Source organism: Cervus canadensis, chromosome 28 (assembly GCF_019320065.1).
Source record: "Cervus canadensis isolate Bull #8, Minnesota chromosome 28, ASM1932006v1, whole genome shotgun sequence".
NCBI lineage: Eukaryota > Metazoa > Chordata > Mammalia > Artiodactyla > Cervidae > Cervus > Cervus canadensis.
The window spans coordinates 43564777-43590910 of record NC_057413.1 but is presented as its reverse complement, the minus strand read 5'-3'; the positions used below and the strand labels follow the sequence as shown (position 1 = coordinate 43590910).

General features: G+C 39.9%; 1 protein-coding gene across 3 annotated transcripts in view; it reads left to right on the top strand.

Moving 5' to 3' along the window:
- BTBD9 (BTB domain containing 9) overlaps positions 1-26134 on the top strand; it is a 402401-nt gene that overhangs the window by 245618 nt on the left and 130649 nt on the right. For all 3 annotated transcript variants that reach the window (XM_043450576.1, XM_043450578.1, XM_043450577.1), the window contains exon 7: positions 14204-14313. In XM_043450576.1, the coding sequence (XP_043306511.1) occupies positions 14204-14313 (110 nt within the window). The remainder of the gene's footprint in view (positions 1-14203; positions 14314-26134) is intronic.

Genomic DNA, 26134 nt, shown 5'->3' with positions numbered 1-26134 from the left:
GTCAGGGAGCCACAGCTACTGAAGCCCGAGCATCCTAGAGCCCATGCTCTGCAACAAGAGAAGCCGCTGAAATGAGAAGCCCATGCACTGCGACTAGAGAGTAGCCCCCACTCACCACAATTAGAGAAAAGCCCACACAGCATCAAAGACCCAGCACAGCCATAAATAAATAACGTAAATTAAAAAAGAAAACTGAATCCTAAACTACTAAATCCTCAGTGGCTTAGAAATTAGGGGCACCAGGCACCTTTGACGCTATGATGGAGGAGGTAGGTAGGAAGGGGCTAAAATGAGGAGAATTCGTTAACTGTGTGCTTATGGAACAATTAAGAGCTCTGGCTTCTCTTCCCCACTTCATTCAACTTTGACCGCTTCTCTCCCACTCTGATAGAAAACTGGAAGATTTATTTCTTCTCTTTTTTCCAATTCTGTTAAGATAAAAGTGACATAAAACATTGTGTAGGCTAAACATGATAATACATAACGTGGTGATTTAAAAAAATACTTTTTATTTTATATTGTAGTATAGTTGATTAGGGCTTCCCTGGTGATTTAGTGGTAAAGAATCTGCCTGCCAAACAAGAGATGCAGGTTCGATCCCTGGGTTGGAAAGATCCCCTTGAGAAGGAAATGGCCACCCACTCCAGTATTCTTGCCTGAGAAATCCCATGGACAGGGGAGCCTGGTGGGGCTACAGCCGATGGGGTTGCAAAGACTTGGACACAATTTAGTGGCTAAACAACAACAACAGAGTTGACTAACAATGTTGTGTTGTTTCAGGTACACAGCAAAGCGATTCAGTTATACACAAACATGGTATCTGTTCTTTTTCACGTTGTTTTCCCTCTTAGGTCATAACATGGAGATTTGACATAGATATGTTGTGAAAGGATTACCATACCTTAATATTGTAAGGTACCATACCTTACCTGCCATTACCATAATATGTTTATTTAACATTTCCATCACCTCAGAGAAGTATCTTTTTTTTTTTTTAATGGTGAGAACACTTAAGATCTAGTCTATTAGCAACTTTCAAGTATATAATACAGTTGTTAGCTGTAGTCTCTATGCTGTATATTAGATCCCCAGAGCTTATCACTGGAAATTTGTACCAGTTGACCAACATCTCCCCATTTCTCTCACTTCCCAGCCCCTGGCAACTATCATTCTAATCTGTTTTTAAATAAGTGAGATCATATAGTATTGTCTTTCTCTTTCTGACTTTGGAAATTTTTTCTTTGATGAAGGTAAAACAGAAGGTCTCTAAACTGGGGAACTGTGCACAAGTAGAAAGATCATCCTGTAGGAAGCTGAGGCGGTCTGAGGCTTAGACTCCACCTTTCAGTAATACCTCCCCTGCCACACACACAGGCAAATATGCTTTCCTTTTTCATCACTCTGAAACTCTGGTAGTCAAGCCCATATCTTCCATGCATATGATTAGAAACATCTTTCTAGAATAGTGATCAGTCCAAGAGAGAAGAACTAAAGAATCTGAAAGTGAAAGTGAGGTTTTACTGACTGTTGACCCATTCAGGCAACTATATCTTCAGAATTTCCTTTTATATGTCTGGGTTCCTTCCTGACAACCTCCTTGGCAACTAGACATTCGAGGAAACTAATAAGAAACATGAAGACTAAAACAAATAGGAAAAAGACTATACAGGGAGATGAAATCGTTTAAAAAATTATTGCTATCTTCAGAGAGATTAGAGTAAATCTAGCAATCTTAGACCAAGAAGAAGCCATAAAAAAGGAGCATTTGAAAAATATGAAATACATTTGGAAATTTAAAATACTAAAGCAGAAATGGAAAGCTTGGTAGAGTGCACAAATGATAAAGCTGAGGAGCTCTTCCATAAAGTAGAACAAAATTACCAAAAAAAAAAATGATAAAGACAGCCACCATGTCCTGCTTGCCTTCTGCCGCACACAGCGGGGTGTTGCTCCAGGACCTTGCTTCAGACACCTCCTGCCCTACTTTAAATGACTTAAAACCCTCCTGTGGTCACCTCCTCATGCTTCACAGAGAGCAGAGCTAGCACATGGTCAATTCTAAGAAAGGCTGCATTCAGCAAGAGCACCGAGGGAACCAGTTCTTAGTGACTCCACGTCTACTGAACTCAATGACTGCAGGACTCAAACAGTATAGAGAGCAGCTGGGATACTGCTTGGCCTCCGATCCACCTGGAGACGATGACAATACAAGTGACTCCAAGAGGATTTTTCAGAAAGGATGGGAGAAGAAGCCTCTTTGGGCAGGAAGATCTTTGGTTCCCCACCCATCATAGCATGTTGATAGCTGCCCACCCCATCACTACCAATGTTAACTGTGCCTACTCTGAAATATTGACTGACTGCTTGATACAACCTGATTCTTACTATGTGAATTGCTATTCCATTAATTTGACCTGGGGTGGCTCAGATTGTGAAGTGTCTGCCTGCAATGTGGGAGACCCAGGTTAGATCCCTGGGTCGGGCAGATCCCCTGGAGAAGGAAATGGCAACCCACTTCAGTACTCTTGCCTGGAAAATTCTATGGACGGAGGAGCGTGGTAGGCTACAGTCCATAGGGTCTCAGAGTTGGACATGACTGAGCAACTTCACTTTCACGTTTTACTAATTTGACCTGAATGTTTTTCATACCAGTAAAAGCATCCTTTTTCAATACATTGCACTCCTTCCCCTAATTCCTGGGTTTTGGCACCAATAAGAAACCATAAACTAATATGTTACTTGGTGGGGTAAGCAACACAGTTGATTAATGCACTAAAGTCCTCTAAATTTCAGTTTCAACCATAAAATGGAGATATTAATTCCTGCCCTCCAAGTTAGGAATTTTTATATAGTTTGTGTATGGAGGGGAGTTATTGATGTAGAATATAAGTTATGGGTGTCCAAAAATTGATTCACAATTTTCAAAGGTGATATTCCAATTATAGTTACTGTAAAATACTGGCTATATTCCCTGTGTTGTACAATATATCCTTGTAGCTTATTTATTTTATACATAGTTTGTACCACTTAATTCCCTACCTCTATCTTGCCCCTCCCTCCCCCTCTCTTCCCACTGGTAACTACTAGTTTGTTCTCAATACTGAGAATCTGTTTCTGTTTGTTTATATTGACTAGTTTATTGCTGCTTTTTAGATTCTACATGTAAGTGATATCATATAGCATTTGTCTTCCTCTGACTTACTTCACTCAGCATAGTACCCTCCGGCTCCATTCATGTTGTCACAAATGGGAAATTTACATTCTTTTTTGTGACTAAGTAGTATGACTGAAGTGACTTAGCAGCAGCAGTATTCCATTGTATGAATGTGTGTGTATATATGTATCATGTCTTCTTTATTCACCCATCTGTTGATGGACACACAGGTTGCTTCTGTGTCTTGGCAATTTGTAAGTGATGCTTCTATGAACTTTGGGGTGCATGTATTTTTTCAAATTAGTGTTTTCACTTTTTTCAAATATATACCCAGGAGTGAAATGTTTATATTAGAACAAAAGGTAGACTTATATGGAGTTAAAAGAAATAAAGATAAATAGAGGAAGTATAAAAAAAAAGTACAGGTAAAGATAAGGAGGGCCAATATTCAAAACTAGGAGTTTCATAAAGAGAGATTTTTAAAAATTCAGGGGGAAAAGTCAGTAATTTAAGAATATTTACCAAAACTGAAGTAGATGGATTTCCAGATTGTGAAGGCCTTCTGAGTACCCGACCCAGTTAAAGATAATAGACCCATACCATGGCATCATGAAATTTCATTATGTTAGGGAACCAGAGAAAATCTGTACGTTTCCAGAGCAAGACATGATTTTTTTTTTTTCAGTTGAGCTATTTCAAATCCTAAAAGATGATGCTGTGAAGGTGCTGCACTCAGTATGCCAGCAAATTTGGGAAACTCAGCAGTGGCCACAGGACTGGAAAAGGTCAGTTTTCATTCCAATCCCAAAGAAAGGCAATGCCAAAGAATGTTCAGACTGCCGCACAATTGCACTCATCTCACATGCTAGCGAAGTAATGATCGAAATTTTCCAAGCCAGTCTTCAACAGTATGTGAACCGTGAACTTCCAGATGTTCAAGCTGGATTTAGAAAAGGCAGAGGAACCAGAGATAAACTTGGCAACATCCGCTGGATCTTCGAAAAAGCACGAGAGTTCCAGAAAAATATCTACTTCTGCTTTATTGACTATGCCAAAGCCTTTGACTGCGTGAATCACAACAAACTGTGGAAAATTCTGAAAGAAATAGGAATACCAGACCACCTGACCTGCCTTCTGAGAAATCTGTATGCAGGTCAAGAAGCAACAGAACTGGACATGAAACAGCAGACTAGTTCCAAATTGGGAAAGGAGTATGTCAAGGCTGTATATTGTCACCCTGCTTATTTAACTTATATGCAGAGTACATCATGCGAAATGCCAGGCTGGATGAAGCACAAGCTGGGATCAAGATTGCCAGGAGAAATATCAGTAACCTCAGATACACAGATGACACCACCCTTATGGCAGAAAACAAAGAAGGACTAAAGAGCCTCTTGATGAAAGTGAAAGAGGGGAGTGAAAAGGTTGGCTTGAAGCTCAACATTCAGAAAACTAAGATCATGGCATCCGGTCCCATCACTTCATGGCAAATAGATGAGGAAATAGTGGAAACAGTGAGAAGATTTTGGGGGGCTCTGAAATCATTGCAGATGGTGACTGCAGCCATGAAATTAAAAGACACCTGCTCTTTGGAAGAAAAGCTCTGACCAACCTAGACAGCATATTAAAAAGCAGAGACATTACTTTGCCAACAAAGTTCTGTGTAGTCAAAGCTATAGTTTTTCCAGTACTCATGTATGGATGGATGTGAGCTGGACTATAAAGAAAACTGAGTGCCAAAGAGTTGATGCTTTTGAACTGTGGTGTTAGAGAAGACTCTTGAGAGTCCCTTGGACTGCAAGGAGATCCAACCAGTCCAGTCCTAAAGGAATTCATTGGAAGGACTGAAGCTGAAACTGCAATACTTTGATCACCTGATGTGAAGAACTGACTCCTTTGAAAAGACCCTGATGCTGGGAAAGATTGAAGGCGGGAGGAGAAGGGAACGACAGAGGATGAGATGGTTGGATGGCATCACCGACTCGATGGACATGAGTTTGAGTAAGCGCCGGGAGTTGTTGATGGACAGGGAGGCCTGGCGTGCTGCAGTCCATGGGGTCGCAGAGTTGGACACGACTGAGTGACTGATCTGAACTGATGGGTAAAAATTTCTTTTAAAAATTTAAAAGAAAAGAAACAGTTAAGCCAGTTTTGTTTTATTTTAATGAGAATTCCAAACACCACAGCAGTAGCAGTGACTGTTAGTCATATAATAGAATCCTCTTGTCTGTTATAAAATAAATTCTCTCTTACCAAGTGTACTTTTACCTTATGTTCATTGCACTCATAAGTTTTTCTTTCCTTGAACTTCTGAGCCAAGTGTAAAGATTGACATTTTCTTTCTGATCACAGACTTAACACTAATGCTGTACCAGTAAAGTCTAGGTCATGAATGGTTGAACTCTTAAGAAGCTTTGGGAAGGGAGAAAAAAAAAATCCTTGCCAAACTACTCAACTTCCCAACCTGCTTGCTTAATCCAGTAGAAATATGGTTTGGGACAGGCTTCAAAACTTCATTAGTGCATAGGACTCCTAACACAAGAGGCATGAGTACAGGGAAATGTCTTTTAAAATGACTGGCAAATCATCAGCTTTGAAGGTGTCCGTATGTGTCAGCCCCTGTGACAAGCTGCAGGCTCTGTAGTTCGCCAGTAGCACCACTTGGAGCATCTTGCTCTTTTGTTTTCTGTTTTGCTTGTGTTAAAGTTCTAACACTTTGCAGATTTTAACAACAAAAGTCTCTTAGTGCTGCAATTAGTATTCCTTCAGGCTCTTAGGAAGCTGGAGTGCACAGTCTTCTGCCGTGTAGTCAACCATGCGCTTCCGGCTTTAACAAACCAGAGACAACATACTACACCAGTTTTGGTGCCCAGGACAAAAGTGCTTCTCTGTCTCCTATTATCATTCGCTTCTCCTGTGCTGTTGGTGTGAGTGGTCTTTTCAAGTTTTCTGTAATATTCTCTTTGTTTACTTTGACTGCTCTGCCTCTGGTTGTTAGCTTTGTAAGTAGTAATACTGATACCTGAATTATGTAAATCTGTGGATTTTTTTTTTTCTTTCCCTGATTCTCTAGGTAAAGGTCCAGAATTTCCCAAAGGGCAAAGGAGGGTCCCTGAAATTTTCTGTGAGCATCGAAGCAGTGTGGGAATAGTAGGTGGCAAGTGTGTGGCTTTTCTGGGTTGAGCTTGTTTTCTCCAAATACATCTCAGTTAGTTCTCTGTTAGGACCTGTTAGTGCCTGGAACACAGGTTTCTTTGCATAGCTCATAAAGAATACAGAGACTTTGGTGGATGTGTGTTCTGTTGAGCTTTGAAATCTCCAGCCTGATTGTATAAGTGTGTAGGGTATGAGTTTTCTGTGAATTGAAATAATGCATGCAAGGCCTAGCGCATGGGATGTGTTCTGAGGCTGATAGCTTTTACTCTAATTCCAGGGCTAGTTTCTCAGGCGTCCGGAGTGAGGGTCTGTGCCTTCCGCACTCCCTGTGCTCTCTTTAATTATTCTCTTGACTTGGGGCTCAGTTTTTACTTCCATCATTCTGACCGTCTTAGGCAATTCCTGTCTTATTTCTCAGTATGTCAGATGTTTACATTTTTAGAAGGATTCTTAGATTTTTTTCTCTGGGAGAGGCAAATTCTTTCTCTTTTTGTTTGCCTCTCTCCCTTGTGTATTTAATCTTCTACTCTAAAAGGAAAAAAAAAAAACAGGTTCCTCCAGCCCTTCAAATTATAAGTTACAGTAAGTGGCATATCCCCACCGTAGTCTTAGGTTTAAAAAAGAGAGAGAAACTTCCCTTACCCATCACGATCCTAAAGCAGGCTTGCTGTAGGTCATAGCTACCAAATGAGTTCTTACAGATTCATAGGGAAACTAACAAATTTAATTTTCTTCTACTTTTTCTCTAGTGCACAATTCCATTAGACTCATTTGTCTACATTCGTGGAAATGCACAGCCTACTGGATAAACTGAAAAAGATAATGCAGCCATTTTAAAGATAAAACTGGTGAAATTCTCTCTCCTGCTCCCAGCATCTTAGTCTAGAGGAAAAGTTAATGAAAAAATGCAAATATTGAACTTTTGGTAATTCAGTTCTCTTTCTTAAAATATGCTTTGTATTGGTTTCAAATGTTTCATTGAGTAGTAAAATTGGTTAGCAGTATTCCCACTTGAGAATTTGTTCACAGCACATAACAGAGACAGAGAAGGGGTTGGTTTATGCATATTCATGATCTTTCTCTCCCCTTGCTCCTCTCTCCGCTTGTTCCTCCCTTTATCCCTCTTCTCTTCCTCCCTTCTTTCTTCCCTCCATACCTCTCTCTCTCATTCACTTTTTGTTTTATATCTTTCACTTGCCATCTTGTCTTTCTGTAATCCCTTGAAAATTTGCAGAGCTAATTCTCTGGGGGGGAAAAAAAGCAATAAAAAGAAAACTAAGCCATGAAATAAATAAGGCATTTCTTCCCATGGAATTCAAATCAGTTCCTCTTTCCAGATCCTAAGAAACCTACTTAATTAGATGTTTGCCTATATCCTGCTAAATATGTACAATACACTCATTTACAGTATATCCATGTTCTCAGGCAGAGCTAGTCATGACTTCCCTTTTGACTCTTCTTCTGTTCCTTAAGGGAGAGGTTTTTGTTAATATAACTGTTTATCCTTCCAGTTTAGCAAGTTTGTCTATGAAGTTCAATGCTAAATATCAATAGATCACTTACCAACCAGTGGCTAATTGTTTGATTTTTTTCATTTGTTGTCTGTCTCCTGACCTGAAATGTAAATTCCATGGGGAATAGATTTTACCTATAGTATCCAATCCCGTATCTCAGCACCCAGCAGGAGTAGCTGGCACATGCTCAGTTAATATTGATATTTGTTGGATAAGACAGTAGTTGTGTGTGTGTGTTGCGGGGAAGGGATTATTTCTCTTTTAGCTATGTTTGTTTTGTTTTGTTTGCAGGAAGGACTTTTAGAGTTCATGCTGCTAAATTAGCTATTTTAAGATTAGGCTACTATGTGTGAATAGGTCAGTGGCTCTTATGTCTTTCTACTTACCATTGCTCCCAATATGGAGCCTGAGACTGGGAGAAATTAAGGAATTTGCCCCTGAATTTATATCTAATGCATTGTGAAGCTCTGACTAGCACGTAGATCATTCTTTCAGCTTAATCCTGTCAAAAATCATACAGTTTGATGGGTTTTAGTGTTACCTTCTAAACTGCACTATGAACTTCTCTAGATGAAGGTTTATATCCTGTCTTTCTGGTCCATTCCAAACAGTGTTTAGCAGAATTTCTTGTTTCTAGTGTTTGTTTAATCTTGATCAGTAGCAGATTTACCCAGTATACCTGTCAGGGGCTATTAACTAGTAAATGTGCAAGCAGAAACAAATTAAACACATTTACGTGTTATATCATTTTCATGTGATTTATGTAACTAAATATTATAGTTCTTTTGTGATATTAATTTCAAATATGTTTTCATAGATTGAAGGCATCATGGGCAGGTTTTGGGTTCTACATACACAGAGGTGGGAAGAAAAGCCTGCTGTTCAAAGTGCACACTTCCCCCAAATAAAAAACAATGCTTGAATATGTGTCTCTGATGTTGAAATGACTTTCTGTTTTGGGTTGCACTGGGTTATGATGTGTTAGTAGTTATTCACCAGTCTTATCCGCTCTGCATGCTTGATTCTATAAAACATCAATTTTCTCTGGAAACAAAATGACTTTTTGTTTTGTTTGCCCTTCAGGTTGAGTAGTGGAGTTGCTAGAACATAACTGCTCCCTCTGCAGGGCTAACGGTCAGACAGTATCAGGGCTGTTCTCCAAGACAGTAGCCTCTGCTTAGGCTAACTCTGCAGAGTGCTTAACCTTTCAGTAAGTCTTCCTCTCTCAAATAAGCAAATGCTGCTGGGACCCTTTGCTGAAGTCAGTGGAGGAGAATCTTTAGCTCCACAGATCAGCCAGAGGGAAGGTTTTCTAAGAGTAGCAAATCTGTTCTGTTGCAACATGCTTTTTCTAGAAGCTTTTTGTCATTCTGGCAGTAAACTGTTTTCTACTTGCTGCCTTAGCAACAAGACCTGAAGTCACTTTCCCCTCCGGTCTGGGTTTGATTAGAAGAGCGTTAACACTGTACCTAGAACTAGAAGAAAATATCATCCTGGGGAAACCCACAGACGTTACCAGCTTCTTGGGCTGGAGAATTATTTATGTACATTCTTCATATCTCCTTGCAAGGAAAGGTCAAGTGGGAAATTGTGGAAATGGTGAATTAAAAACCCACATGGTCCTGAGTCCCTAGAAAATGCTGTAGCTAAAGTTCTTGTCAGGTGACTTGCTTCTGGCCACAGCAAAGGACAGTTTTCCACTGCAGAATTCTCCATGGGGACCTCAGAGGAAGAGCCAAAATGTTAGGGGTCCCTTCTTGTGTTGTTAAGGATCCCAGCCTTAGGCTGCCTCTTGTTTTCTCCAGAGTCTTTGTTTAACCCAAGAATATAAAGTTCAATTTGAGAAGCAAGTTTTGTTTATCAAAGAATAAAATTCTGATGGAGTTTGGCTTTAGTTTATCCCTTGGGAGCTCATTTAAATATTTTTTGCTGAATTCAATCTTATCTTGTAGTAGAATCTGCTCACTTCAGAAGTTAGGTGATCATATAACTAGAGGCAAAGGTTAAGGATTAACTGTAACCACAAGTAGGCTAAAGACTACAGAAAGAAAAGACTCGAGGATTCCAACCAGTTTAAAGTGAGGGGTATAAGTTGCTGCTTTTTGTATTCAGTTTGTTAAAGATGTGTTGTTTGTGGCTTAGAAATGAAATATGGTAGCGTCCTGACAAGAAATGATGGAAAGAAGATTAAGAATAGAAATTTGTAGTACCTTCCCAGAACAGGCAGGGAATACAATGAAATCTCCAAGGCAAAAATTTTCTAGGTCACAGTATTATGGTTTCTCTTTGTAAGAAGTGCTATTTTTCTTGGTAAATTAAAACCCCAAACTTCCAGAGTTTGCACAAAAAAAGAAACTCTTCTGTCGGCACAGGTAGCTGGACCAAATATGGGCAGAAGACTTCCCTTGTTTCTTTATGCAGAGCTTACTTAGGTCAAGAACGTTTTAAATAGACTTTTCTTAAAGGCTAGGGGCTTAAAGCAGGAAGTGACATAGAGCCAGGTAATCTGCATTTGGAATGCAGATTCTTGCCATGGCCCATAACATCTATACTGTGGGGCCCTAAAGGGACGGACTGGCCCCGGCCTGTGCTCTTGAAGTCCATCCTTGGGCCTGGATGCACCGCTTTAACACCCATAGTTAGGAATGCTCTCCCAGACACCCAGTAGTCTTGAAGTCCAAAAGAAATTCTGCTTCCAAGCATCTACTCTTTGCATTTCTGTTTAATGACACTGTACTCTGCCACACCCTGCACTAGATACTTTAACTACTTATCTCATTTAAATATCATATAAGATTTGTGTATTAATCCATTTTATAGAGAAGGAGACTGTGATTCAAAAGGTTTAAAGCTTTTTTTCCCATAGTGACACAGCTAATTAAGTGACGGAGCTGGGCGACAAACCTGGTTCTGTTAAACACTAAAGGTAGTACTTCAGAACTCTGTATTGCTTCTCAATTTTAGAGTGCTATCCGTGGAGGGGTTTAGGTTTAATTTTATCAAAGAAGAATCTCTCTTCACCCACAGTATTATAGCTCCTAGAAACTTCTGAACTGAAGCATCCTGTTTGGAACTGTGTTGAGGCCCCAGTCGTTGTGAGTAGGACTAGAAGACAGCTAACATAGGGAAGGGAGGAGAATGTTGGAAACAGACTGTAACACCAGCGCTCATGTGGACAGTGTTCATCTCCATCAGAAATGGCCAATCTGTTGCATATCTGCCTTCCTCCGCCCTGTTTAAGTTTTAATTATCTTCCAACTGTCTGAGCTGCTGTTGAGGACCTCAGAGAGAACAAAGGATAGCTGTCACATTTTTCAGCAGCTCTCCTTTCTGCACACTGATGAAGTCACTAGCTGCCACTGCCCTTATCATCAGGTTAAGTCAGAGTCTGAGTGTGCATTGGAGAGATGATGTTGAAAGAAAAAAATTAAGCTTAAGTTTTACCTTTTACTCAAAATCTTTTGTGACAGAAAATGTAGGATCTACTTCTTCTTGTTAGGCGTCATGACCCAGAAGCAAGTTTTGTTTTTAAAAAAAAAAAAAAGTAGAGAGGACTCTCTGTCTCCCATCTCCAGCCCTTGGGTCTTCGATAGCTTGGATAGTGGTAACTGCTGCCTGCAGGATGTTCCATTGTGAGCCCCATTAGGAAAATCTGCTTGTGATAGAGGATGGTACCTTGATGGTGCTTTCTCCTTCTCCCTCTGGACGTTGCTCCTGGACAGGGCCCCTGAATTCTTAATGGAGAGCGCCAGGCTGCCCTACCAGAAACTGAAGTTGTGGGATTAGTTAAAGCCTGTTTGCTATTTCTAGTCAAGATCTTCAGTGAAGGACAGAGTCCTCAGCTAAATGATTCCTTGCTGGAGAAAAGGAGCATGGCTTCTTTGCTGTGACTTTGTTACCATTTTTTAATGTGTATTTGAGTAAGGACTTTATGCCACTTTTGTAAATTAGGTTATAATTTTATGGAGACTTAGAGAGTATTATAGAACTAGAATAATTAAACTTGTTATGAGCATTACATATAACAGGCTAATCAAAAAGTGTGATGTACAATGGTGAATTGCTAATTTGACCTCAGGATTATGCAGCAGAGATAACATTATCTTCATTTATATAGAACTTTTTTTATCTGGAGGCATCTCTCAATGCTTTTGCAATCATATATATTATCTTATTAGTTATCACAAACACTATCATTAAGGCTGTAAAATGTATGCCAGTACAGTTTTTTATTTCAGTTTCCTATAATTGGGGGGTGAGAGAGGGGAAAGTTCTTTAATTTCTCCCATTCCTGATATTTACACCAGGGTAAAATTTGGGAAATGACTGTTATCTAAACTTGGAGGTTGGTTCCATATAATGTTTTAAAAAGAAAGAGAGGGAGGGAACATTAGTGCATCCCCTTAGGTCAGCCTGAACTGTTAACCTTAAGAACTGCCACTGGGGGAAGGCCCTATTAGTCCCTCCCTTGCTCCTGTATTTCCTCAGTGTTAGGAGAGCTATCTCTCCTTTGAAAGATTTGACCTAGAGAACAGGAAAGTGATCTGATCAAATTCCACCAAACCACATTCCCTCCAAGGTTGCAGATAGCAGCACTCACTGTCACAACCGTGTGCGGTTGAAACTGCTATGCTTGTTGAGTTCCTGTGGGTTTAAGGAAATGGATAAAATTAGATTCAGGCCAAGGTGCCAGGCTTAACACACCCCTTCCGTTCCAGAAAGCCCAGAGAGATTGTTACTGCCAGCAGTAAAGAAAAACACAATCTGTTCCACTCAGACCATTTAGAACTTATTTTAAGTGAACCCCATCCACCTACCCAAACCCAGTAAAGTCAACAGCACCTTCTGTCTGCCCTGAGGGCTGGAGAGAACAGATCATAGCCAACCTCCTGCTTGCCCAGAGGGCGATGGTGAGCACAGCAGTTGCCCTGACTCGCCACACTGGAAGAATGGTGTCTCCCTGCAGCGGGGATGGGAACATAGAGCAGCCAGTCCAAGAGAGGGCATTACTGTTGGTTATGAAGATGAGCGATCAGTTCATGTCAAGGAGCAGATGGCTAAATGAGGTGCACAGGGATTGCGGTGAGTTTCAGGCTTGAAGAAACAGGAGGGAAAATAGCTCATGATACAGAACCCCCAAATATAGCCTCTATAATGTGAATTTTTTTTAATTGGCATTTACATTATACAGTTAACTTGGAGGGATGAGAAATGTAAGGAAATTACCAAATTAGTGAACAGCGATTAACTGAGAAGTAAAATTACATCATCTAAATGGAAGGTTGTTTTACACAGCGGAGGAAAGATATTACTAAAACCTTGCCCAGTCTGTCATCTGCTAATTGAAATCTGTTCATTTAATACGCTTAATATGCTGCATCCTTCAGAGCACATAGTTCGTAATATGGGAAAGCGTTATCAGTTAATCTGTTATTTTTTGCCTTTCTCTTCTTTTGAATTCCAGAATGTGTGTAGCACATTACGTTCCCCGTGGAATTGAGTGACACTCAGAAGAGTCAGTTTGTCTGTTCATTAACCTGTGAACTGTCAGGTCTCTTTGGAGAATGAAGGGGGCAAGTTGCTCCAAGATTAATGCTTGTTTGGCAGAGGTGAAGCCTCCAGGGAGATCCAGAGTGTGAATAGGCTGCCCCATGAAGCTGCACTGTGTGCAGATGCCTGCTCCCTGCGGCCAGGAGGGAGTCTGCAGAGCAGGCTGGCTCACCTCTGCACATTACTTCCTCTGCCCAGGAGAAGGCATCCTGGCAGTCACGCTGGGGACTGGCGTAAGAATATAGGGTTCACATCCTAATGAGAACTTAGGAGCAACATTAAAATACAAGAAACTGTGAGTGGTTTTCAGTAGTTTCTGTGGATTTTTTTTTTTTTTTTTTTTACGTTAAACGAGAAAGCAGTATTGATTTCATGCATTTCATCCATTGGGTGAAAGCGTCCATTGAGCTGGAAAGTATTTGATTTTGTGTGTGTTTGTGCACCTATGCACAGGCACATTCCTAACCACGAGGTAAGGATAGACGCTGTTTGTTACTCTCCAGTGTAAATGTCTCATGGATGTATAATTGTACTGACATTTAGGAGTTGAGCTGAACAGCCCCTGGTTTGATTTTCTAGGTAAACCAAATCTAAGTTCTACTTCATTCTCTGGAAAGTGGTACCTCCCTAATTTTGCTGTAATTTTTCTAGACTCAGTTGAGCTAGCCCCAAGGAGCAGGTATAGGGTCTGAAGCCTATTCAGAGTCTCTTTCAGTCTGTGCTCTGGTAGACTGTATGTTTACATAGTGTATCTTTTTCTGTTATCCTTGGATTTGTTATGATGGAAGCTCATTTTCTTCAACAGATTTTCTCCTCTTTTTACCCCCAGGTATATTCGAATAGTTGGGACTCACAACACAGTGAATAAGATTTTCCACATTGTGGCTTTTGAATGTATGTTTACAAACAAAACCTTCACTCTGGAGAAGGGGCTGATAGGTAAGTGTTACAGTTACATTTTTATGTATCACATAGCTATGTTATCTTCAAATATTTTGTTATTCCATTAACTCATCTTAATTCACCTGTTAATCAGCTTTGACTAAGAGCTCTGGTTGACTTAAATGCCTAATGGCTGAGTGACACAGAAAGGGCTTATATTTTTAGAAGTAGTCAAAATAATAATTCTAGTAAACTTAAAAGAGTGTAAATATTATACTAGTAGTTCCGAATTGGAAATGTTCTAGTGATTCATTCAGATTTGCTATGTGGGGAATGCTTGTGATAGTCAGGCACAGCCTCCTGCACCAAAAGGCTTTTCTATATTTAATGGTAGGTATGATCAGGGAGGAAGTCAGTATAATATTGATCCAGTGCTCCTACTTTCCAAGACTGTGCAGGTATTTTGGCCTTTGATTTGATATGAACGATGTGCTCAGCTATGAGAATATCTCCTTTTCATAGACACAGCAGTCCATATTTGCCCTTCTTTGTCAAATTCACCTCAAGAAAATGACTGCATGTAATTAAAATAAGACCAAAGTAACTAAATTACCCTAATGAAGATTATCTTGTGACCAGTTGAGCCTGGCTAATCTTTTGAAAGGACATTTTAAATTTCATTTAAGTGTTCGGTTGTTTTCTGTTGTGCTTTATTTTTGCTTTTGTTTTAGGTCATGTTTAGTCTGGCTGTGTCTGTAGTCCATCTCAGGCCTTAACATTATGATACCACGAGTGGCTTTTTCTGTCTAGATTGATTATTCTTCTTTTATCCATGCCCACAGGTTTTTGCTCATTTCCTACCAAGATCATATTTTGTAACTAACTAGATCCTTGAATCTGCACCTTTACTGCAGCTTTCTTGGAAAAGGAGCTCTCTTATGTTCAAGGGAAGGGATAAGATGCCCAGGCCTTGGTATACCTAAAGTAGTTCTTTACCTTTACAAAGGGACTCATTTCTCATCTCCTCCCCAAGTCCTATTCATGCTGGGACACAGAACATATTGACAATGTCCTAAAAACATGGTGAAAACTAGAATGAGAAAGATGAGGATAACTTACGAATGTTTACTGATTCTATGAATGGTCAAAAGTCTAAATTTTCATAACACTTTTTGTTTCCTAAACATAATCCTTTAGGGGAATTTGAGAGAGTAATACTAATAAAGTAACAAGAGTAGGAATTATTCCAACGTATAGAAAAGTTTTAGAGCTCAACTAAAATAAACAGTTTGGTTTTGACTTTGCAATGGGTGTAATTTTTAGTATTAAATATAAATCTTGATAAGCCTTGTGATTTTCTTTTTTTGTACTTTTTAAAAATTTTAATTCAAGGCTAATTACTTTACAATATTGTGGTGGTTTTTGCCATACATTCACATGAATCAGCCATGAGTGTATATGTGTTCCCCATCCTGACCCTCCCTCCTACCTCCCTCCTTGTGACTTTTAAACCATTTGAAAGTTAGCAGTGCGCATTACCTGATATTATCGAGGCTTTTAATTCTGTGAGGGGACATAGAATTGTGATGATGGAGTGTTTTGGAAAGGCTATTCCTTTTTACTTGCTGCCCATGTTGTTTTATAGACCAGGCCTCACTGTGCATGTGATTGTATAGTTAAGAGCATCCTTACTGAGAAGGATTTTGCTGCTGCTGCTGCTGCTGCTGCTACTAAGTCGCTTCAGTTGTGTCCGACTCTGTGCGACCCCATAGACGGCAGCCCACCAGGCTCCCCCGTCCCTGGGATTCTCCAGGCAAGAACACTGGAGTGGGTTGCCATTTCCTTCTCCAATGCATGAAAGTGAAAAGTGAAAGTGAAGTCACTCAGTCGTGTCCAACTCTTTGCAACCCCATGGACTGCAGCCTACCAGGCTCCTCTGTCCATGGGATTTTCCAGGCAAGAGTACTGGAGTGGGGTGCCATTGCCTTCTCCAGAGAAGGATCTTATTAGGAACCAAACCACCTTTGCAGCCATAGGAGGTGTGGAGCATCTGGCTACTCACTTCAGCCTGGTACACTGACTTTTGAGCATGCTGTATAGAAGGCCCCTTTTCTTTCTTACTGGAGGAAGGACAGGTTTGTAAGCACTATAATTATTGAAGAAACAAATCTATCTGGCATGAAAGGCCACTGCAGGAACGAAACACAGAATCAGTTGTAGTGAGGGATGCTTTTGTTGATCTGTCTGTTTTGTCCAAACTGAGTTAGTCAGCATTATTAGAAGCCATAATAGTCTCAGACATGTCAAGGGATGAAAGAAGACTGTAGAGAAGCCACAAGTATTTCTGGTGCCTGGTCAGACACTTTTTTCAAGTCCTCTTCTAAGATGCTCACGAGTTTGACTGCAAAGAGCATTGCAATCACTTGCCTGTCGTCGTCCGTCCTCCGAATAGGAGCAGTGGTGCAGACAGGCAGATTGGTGCATGTGCTTGTCGGCAGGTGGCCTGCAGTGGGGTCCCCTCTGGCTCTCCTTTTACTGTCTTCATGGCTCAAAGTTGCCCCCATGCTGGGCAGACAGGGAGCTGATTTAAGCCATGAGAGCATGTAGGGTGATTTCATTATCCTTTTTCTGACATGGCAGCTGTGCCGAATTTACAGGGGCGTTTGAAACAGTAATGGCCAGCTTTCCATGTTGGTGATCCAGGTGCATTTTAGCTGCACACAGGCCTCAGCCACGGCCATTCTACAGGGACCTCCAAGAAAGAAGCGGTCCTTCAGTGAGGCCGCAGTGTATGTCAGAATCACCTGGAGTTATTCTTAAATTGTAGTTGCCTACTGCTCCCTCTATCCTATAAGATATGCTGTCCTCCCTTGAGAACCACTGATCCAATGCCAGGTTTTCATGGGGGGAAAATAGAAAACTACAATGATGTCATCATGAATAACTAGTGGTATCTAGCTCTACCCTTAGGTTTTGAGATTCAGAATTTCATCATATTTCCTGGCCTTTGTTTCATAGTTCAGGCTACTCTGATTAGAGTAGCATTCTCCTGCTGCTGTGCGTGATCCGTTGTGTCCGACTATTTGCGACACCACAAACTGTAGCCCACCAGGCTCCTCTGTCCATGGAATTTTCCAGGAAAGAATACTGGAGTGGGTTGCCATGTCCTTCTCAAGGGGGTCTTCCTGACCCAGGGATAGAACCCATGTCTCTTGTATCTCCTGCACTGGCAGTCAGATTCTTTACCAAACTAGCACTACCCAGGAAGTCCAGTATTCTCCTAAATTACTTTAAAAACACTTGTGTCAGAGAAGTTACTTTGTCAACAAAGGTCTGTTTAGTCAAGGCTATGATTTTTCCAGTAGTCTTGTATGGCTGTGAGAGCTGGACTATAAAGAAAGCTGAGCGCAGAAGAATTGATGCTTTTGAACTGTGGAGTTGGGGAAGACTCTTGAGAGTCCCTTGGACTGCAAGGAGATCCAACCAGTCCACCCTAAAGGAGATCAGTCCTGGGTGCTCATTGGAAGGACTGATGCTGAAGCTGAAGCTCCACTACTTTGGCCACCTGATGCGAAGAGCTGACTCATTTGAAAAGACCCTGATGCTGGGAGGGATTGGGGACAGGAGGAGAAGGGGACAACAGAGGATGAGATGGTTGGATGGCATCACCGACTCAATGGACATGGGTTAGGGTAAACTCCGGGAGTTGGTGATGGACAGGGAGGCCTGGCGTGCTGCGATTCATGGGGTCGCAAAGAGTTGGACACGACTGAGTGACTGAACTGAACTGTGTCTTTTAAAATTAGATTTAATGTTATTATTTAAAATGTGTAATGATGTCAGGAGAAACATGAATAAAAATAACCATACCAGCTTTGTAAGATTTTAGTCTTCCTTTTTCACCAAAGGGTTTTTTTCACATTTTTGTTGATAGCATGTCATTCTTCATACTGCTTCGTTTGCACAGACTCTCGGGGAGGCTTTGGAACCCTGTGGGTTCATGCATCCATGGGAATGGGCCCACCTGAAGCACGCTGACCAGACCTGGGCATCAGACACACAGCTCTTCTCCCGCCTTATCTGCTGCTGCCACCGTAGCCCTTTCTCATTTGGCGGCTGCTTCTGGGCAGTGCTGGGACGTATTCTTGCCTGGGAGAGTCTTGCCTCTTTGTTAGGAGGCATTTGTAGGACACTAACCTCTTACTGCTGGTGCATAGAGGAAAGTTAGAATAGATATGATTGCTGAATAGATATGAGTGCTATTTAAACATTAAACCTCCCAAAGAATGTATTTGCTTGCCTTGGCACTCCAGTTTGTGATGTGTCTGTGGCATATGCCAAATCCCTCTAGTTTTTCATAATACTTGCCAAAACTTCCTTTTCATTTAATCTTGTATTTAAATTCACTTCTTTGAATACCGTCTTAGTTGTTCAAGTAGAGGGAATAATACACACCACTCAGGTTGAAGAATTACTGACTCATAGACAACCTGGTCTTATCTGTATGCTACCTACTTCCTCCCCAGAAGATTATTTTGAAGCCAATTCCAGACACTATCATCTTATCCATAAATGCTTCAATATACATCTCTAAAAGTAAAGTCTTCCTTTTTGTGGCCATAATCACAATATCATTAAACACCCTAAAATTGAATCATTATTACTTCCGAGTATTAAATACCCAGTCAGTGTTCAGATGTTCATAATCGAATCAAAGTCTGGAGTGAGTTTATATGTTTTTATAGGTTGTTTAAATCAGAATTCAGTTAAGGTCCATACTGTCAACAGGTAGCTCTTTTGACTCATAAATCTCTTTAAATCTCTAGCTTTCCTTATACATATCTATCCCTGTCTTTTTCTTTTATTTTTCCTCTCTTTCTAATTATAATGTGTTTGTTGAAGAAACTGACTTTTTGTCCTGCAGCGTTTTAAACAGCCTGGGTTTTGATGATTAGATCCCCATAGTAACATCTAATATGCTCCTCTGTTATATTTCTTGTGTTTAATAGTTCGATAGAGGCTACATCTGTTTCAGGATTTTTTTCATTTTGTTTTTCATTTGTTTGTTTATAAAATGTTCTATAGATGGTGGTATATGTCTATCAAGAAGCATAGAGAGATCTTTGGTTGCCTCTCTCTTTTGGATAGTCACATCCACTCATGGTTTTTAATATTTCTTAGTTCATTCTTTCATAATTTGGAATTATAAAGTGGTTCTATTCTCATCCTGTCATTCCTCCTCTGTTTAATAACTAGAAAAACTTTCCTGAACACTCATTTGGTAATCCTAAAATGCAGTTTGCCCAGGAAAAGTAGGATAAATGTCATATTCTTTCTTCTTTTATACCACTTTTCAAATTAAAGAGGTAGTTACCTAGCTTCCTCCAAAGGTAACCAGTAAGATTTGTTTCTGGGGTTTTTGAGGGGGAGGTGGGAGGAAGGAGAGTACTTATCATTTTGAATTTATGAGATTAAACAAATTGGACATCTTTTAATCCCTTCGGTTATTTTTTATTGATGTTCAGATTGTCTGCATCTTTAACTTCTTCATATTGGCTCTTGAGACTTTCTAACATGATCTCAGTAGTCCGCAGTAGTTCCTTGATTTCTGTCATGACACACTGTACCAGCTTCATCTTGTACATTTATTGTCTCTGATCTGGAATCAGCCATTTCTGCAGGAAGCCCGGGTTCTGTGAAATGGGAAATGACATTTGGAAACCTCCGCCTAATCAATTCCTATTGGTAGTACCATTGGGTTGGTCACTATTCCTAGGCCTTTTCAGTAAACAGAAGTAGGAAATAAGTACACATATGTTTATTTATTTATCATATATTCAACAGGTAAATTATATCAAGAGTGCATGCTGACACTTCTAATTAAAATTCTGTACACAGAGCAAGCTCTGGGAGTTGGTGATAGACAGGGAAGCCTGGCATGCTGCAGTCCATGGGGTCACAAAGAGTCGGACATGACTGAGTGACTGAACTGAACTGAAGTGACACAAAGTTTTGTTTAACCTTTTGATCTTTCATCTCCTTTTTTCCATACTGAAAATCTTGGCCACTAGTGATAAAGCACAATATAATTCATTTGCTTTGTCTTTAGTACATACAAAATACTTGCAGAATTACATTATAGTACTACCTTAAACCACATGATTTCTGAAAATAGTTCAGGATTTTTGCAGTAACCTTTTGGGCCCTTAAGGTATATTCCATGAGAGATGTACAGTAAAATTACTGTGTTTTAAAGACACTTAGAATAATTCATTGGGTGGTTTTATAGCTATTTCAGTGTACATATAGATTCATTTGTTACATTTTGCTTTCAGTATTCAGTGATTGCCTTTAAATTTTTTTGTTTTATAATTGTGTAAAATATATACATAGTTCTAAAATCAAATATACAAGCTGTTGTATATATTTAGAGAAATCCAGTTTCTATTTCTGTCCCCTCTACTCCTGTAAGTAATCTCCTTTCCCCCTTTTTCTGGGGTTATCCTTTTTTGGGGGGAAAAAAAAAGGAAAATAAGTAATATATATGTAACTTGTATTTTGTATCCTCCCCAGCATTCTTAAATAATTGGTAGCAAAAAAAAAAAAAAAAAATTGGTAGCATACTATATTCTATACATACTTTATTTTTTTACCTTGCTTGTTTTGTACTTAATGCTTTTCTAGAGCGAGCTGTATAGAAAGATATCATTTATTTCTTTTTAATAGCTGCATGTCAAAGGGTAAATGCATGTATTTCTTTGTTAGATATTGCCAAATTGACCTCCATAGGGTGTATAACATTTTCAAATTCTCATTGGCAATGTATGATAGTGCCTGTTTCCCTCACAGCCTGCCAGTGGAGCATATTGTCAGACTTCTGGACTTTTGCCAGCTTGATAGGTGAGAAATGGCATCCCAGTACAGTTTTAACTACATTTCTCTTGTAAGAGAAATTGAGCATCTTTTTATATTTTTAGGGCCATTTGCATTTTTTTTTCTTTTTAAATAGCTCATCTCTTCTTATAAGTCTTACAGATGAATAGAGAATATGCTTTTTAGCAAAACTTGAGAGAGCAGTTAAGTACTCAACACTGATGCTAGAGTGTGGTGTTTAGCATTGCATGAGTCTGGTTTCCCTCTGAGGGTCTCCTGGTTCTCCTGGAGAACATAAGCTCTCGTAAGTCCCTTTCCTTGGCTCTGCCTGTGCTTAAGAGATGGTAACCAGAACATAGAGCTGTAGGCTCAAAATTCAAGTTTGGGTTTTTTTTTTAACCCTTTCAGGGAGTAAGAAAAAGCTTCCATTACCAACTTCAGGTCGTTAAGTGGTATCTTTGTGTCTACCAGCATGGATTCAAAAGACTGGAGGCTTTTTTATTTGGCTTCTTGTTAGTAATCGAGGTGGGGCCACCAAACCGGGCAGCACAAGCGCAGGGTGTCTGTGTTGCTGGAGCTCTGGGAACGCTCACTGCCGCCGCTACCGGGAACGGTGCTGTCTGAACAGGAACACGCGCCCGTCTCATCGGCCTCTGTGCCCCCTGCAGTACCACCGGGAGCATCCTCCCATCTTCCATTCTCACCAGGTTCTTCTACTGGTAGAGTTTCAGCAGAAACAAAGCTACGGGGAGAGACCCACACCAGGCTGGCAAGTTTGGGGAATGTAGTTTATGGAACTCTAGCCGCTGAGATACAGGGTAAAGCAAGGGAGCGAACGGAGCTGAAAGCAGATAGAGAGATGACGAGTGCAAAGGCAGACAGTGTGAAGGGACTTCAGTCATCAGGAAACCTCCCATCTGACTCACAGTAGCTGGATGAGCCCACTGGCAGGGCACAGAGACGTGTGGAGTGGAGAACGCCAGACAAAGGCACAAGCGGGGTATGGAGAAAGGTTCAAGGTTTAGGAGGCGTGTGCAGGAACCCAACATGTTTGCTTGCCTAGTAAGATAAGGTTTTATGAAGAACAGTATTTTGAGCTGGGCCTGGAGGAATTTAGTAAATAAAGCAGAGCAATACACATGTGCTGACTTACACAGCAACAAAATGGCTGCTACTTGTTCCCAGCTGGAGGCAGGAAATAGGAAGTAGGTGGTCTGTAGTTGCTACTGTCATCTCAAAATACTTTGAAGCAGTGTGTTTAGAATTCTGTGAAGTCCTGGGGAAGTAAACAATTGCAAGTCTGCTGTAATGGGCTTTTGCATCCACTGAACTGGGGATCTGACTTCCACCCTTAAAAAAATGTGTCCTCTGGAGCAGAAACAGAGATTTGGGAATGAGGGAGTTCACCAGAGGGTGGAGGTGTTAGAATGTGACAAAGAAGCAAACTTGCTAGAGTAGCAGAGGGGTCCTTAATTCAGGGAGTTTTCTAAAAATGGTACTATATAGAGTCTGGATTAGTCTAGACCAAGAGGCTGTGCTTTTCCCAGCCTGTTTCTCTAATCAGATATTAAGGCTGGTTCTAATTGTCAGTGAAGCTTAACTTCTTTATCTACTGTAAATTACTTGGCATTAAGCAGACATTTATTAAGAGGCTGCCAAGTGTATCTGAGGCACTGGGGATGGAAAGATACACAGGTGCAGTTTCTGCCTTGGAGGAGCATTTGAGCTAATGAAGGAGAAAGACACTTAAATAGAAGGTGACAACACAGTAAAATAAGTCATCTCTGGGGAGGATTCAGCAGATGCTATAGGAACACTGGAACAGGAGTACCTAACCTGAGTTTGGAGATGGTATCAGGGAAGACCTACCTATAGAAGTAATGAAGCTCCTTAAATCTTCTTAAGGAAGAAGACAGAGTCAGGGGAGTCACATAAAATGACCCTTGTGTACAAAGGCTTATTTATCTCTGACCCACATCAAAGCCAGTGCCCTTTCTGGTGGACCACTTTGCATCTGGTGTGGAATAAGAATTAAGAGTTATTTGTAGTCTCTTACCCTTTCTGTGGAGAAGATAAGCATTATTTTCTCACAAAGTCTTAGAGTTTTAGAAGAATTCAAATAAAATAAACACCCCATAATAATGTGTAAATACTGTACTACAGTTTGTTTGCTTCCCACCCAGAGAGCCCGGGTTCTCAAACAAGAATGGGCTACCATTTTTTATCTGGGGGAAAGAGTCGGGGATGATTAGAAAATGACCTTCTCACAGTCACTTAGGATTCTCAATTTGGTATGTGGTCCTTTGTGTACAATTAAGTTTCATTGTCTTTTATACCTGTTCTTTTGTTGGTTTTTTGTTTGTTTGAGACTAAAGATTGCCTGAAAAAGTCTTTATTGCTCTTACTTTACAGAATTTATGTGTACCTTTTATAGGATTAAATTTTTTGGATCCTACTTGTTATAGAAGGAATATAGTAGTGTGTGTGTGGATCCAGGGAAATGTAAATATGCACAACTTGTTTTTAAATGGGACATCATGGAGCTTGTATCCAATATTATGCAGCAATATTACTTTCTCACAAACCACAGTTCTGCCTCACTGGCACTTTGAATAGCCAGGTTGTAAATAGGCAGGATCGTTCTCTGTTACTGACTGTGAAAGCTGTTCTGGCAGCTAAGGGGATGTAAAATCTAATTTTGTTGGTCTAGTTGCTACCTCAGTACCCTAATCCTCCACCCCAGAACCAGGTAGGTAATTTTTTAACTTAATAGTTTAAGTAGGTAATACAAATATGTGTTCTTATTTCCCCCTTTTGTTAAGAAACAGCACATATTCATATATGTATTTTTTAAATTAGCAGTGTTTTTGGAGATCTTTCCTTTCCAATACAAAAAAACTTTCTCATGCTTTATATTTTTTACATTTGTGCAGCATTGGCTAGAGGTGCTACAGTTTATTTAACCAGTCCCCTTTGATAGCTATGTAGGTGTTTCCAGTCTTTTATTATCAATAACAATTCTGTAATGACCCATTTTATAAATAATGAGGTTTAATCAGAGATGGTTCCAATAAAGCCTAAAACAAACCAAAAAAGTCCATCACTACTCCCAGGGCCAGCTGTGTAATCTTCAGGGCACTATGCAGAATGAAAATATGGAGCCCCTTGCTCCAAAAGCAGGAAGATAGTGCATTTAAAAGTATTTTAACAAGAAAAAAACATTTTTTCCCTTTCTTGCAATCTTCCGACCTGGCATATTGTTTTTATTTGCTGTTTAATGTTCTAAGAAAAATAACTTTTAAATTGTTAGCATGAATTTTATCTTTCATCTTTATATTGTATAATGTTGGTTTTAAATGCACATATAAGAGCATTATCTGCTATGCCAAATGACCAAAGTTATACAGTTCATGTTTGATAGCTCATACATGTGTATGTATTACTTCTTAACCAGTACAATGGAAATTCTGCACAAAACTATATTGTTTTTGTTTCACTTCTTAATTCACACACATTTTACCAAAACTTTCTACCTTTGACTTACTCATTAAGCTTCCTTATTAATAAGAAAGAATAGAAACTAACACAATATTGTAAATCAACTATACTTCAATTAAAAAATAAAATAAGAAAATACTAAAGGGTGAAGAATCTACGAGTTGCCCTATTTTTCACCGTATCATAATCTTTACCATAAGCATCTGGCTAGTATAGGGAAATAACAAGAGTGAAAAAAGGATATGATAAGAGTTATTTGATTGGTAGTGCTTTTTAAAAAGTTGACTTTTTTCCTGCATTGAGGCAAGTTCCGATTGGAAGAGAGGGCCACTTTCCTCAGGCACAGTAAATTCACTCAGGCCCAAGTTACTCAGGCGCCGTCATGGCACCTTGACCTTGGTTTTGCTTTGAGTCTAGCTCAGCCTCCACGTGTTGTGAGTCCACTGGAATGCTGTACTTCCGGGGCTTGATAAACCTATACCCAAACTGGGGTAGTGGCCAACTGTGGACACGTATATGTTACGTGTCTCTGTTCACGGGCTCGCTCCATTGTACCTTTAGACTTTATTTCAAAAGTTCAAAGATAAGATTATGAGAGTTTAAAGACGGGGCGATGGAGCATTAAACTAAATTTAGGTCCCTTCTGAGTGCAGGGCCTGTCTAAAAGAAAATGTTGCATGCCCATGAAGCTGCCCCTCATTACTGTTTCTATTTAACATTGCTCTGTACTTTTGGGAGTGGGGAGAGGGGATAGAGGAGGAGGAGAACAAGAAATATGTGTGATAGACATTGGAGGAAAGGGACCCAATATCATTGTTTATGATGTGATGTGATAATATACCCAAGGGAATGAACTGAAAAATTACTAAAACATAAGAACTCTAAGGAATGTAGTCAGATATAATAGTACATACAAAAACCAAGTTTTCTCAAATATCCACAATAACCAATTAGTTTAATGGAAAATTTTCATTCATAATAGCAATAAAAACTGTATCACACTTAGTAACAATTCAGGAGCCGTACTTTTCCTTCATACCTAGTCCATCCTTAGCCCTGTTAACAGGGATTGTCCGTCCCTGAGCCACCTGATGCCATTAGAGATGGGGTAAGGGTCAAGAACAAAGACGAGAAGCAGAAGATGGTGTGAGCTCGGAAATAGGGATGTGAGGTGAGCACGCTGGGGAAATCTGCTGGAAGTTATTAAATTTTTCCCCACAAACAGTATATACCTACCTAGGAATAAAGCTAAGAAATCCACAAGTTCTCATGTAAAGAAACTATAAATCTTTAAGAAACACTGAATAATGGAAAGCCATATTCCAGGATGGGAAACTTTAATATAGTGAACACATTGGTTCTTCCCATCTTAATCTACTAATTTAAGGCAGGATTATTTAGAATCTGTTGTGCTTTCAAAAACAACAACAACTTTGACTAAGCTCTTTAAAATTTTTCCAAGAGAATAAATAAATGGAATTCCCTTTCCCCCCAAAAAATGAAGGGA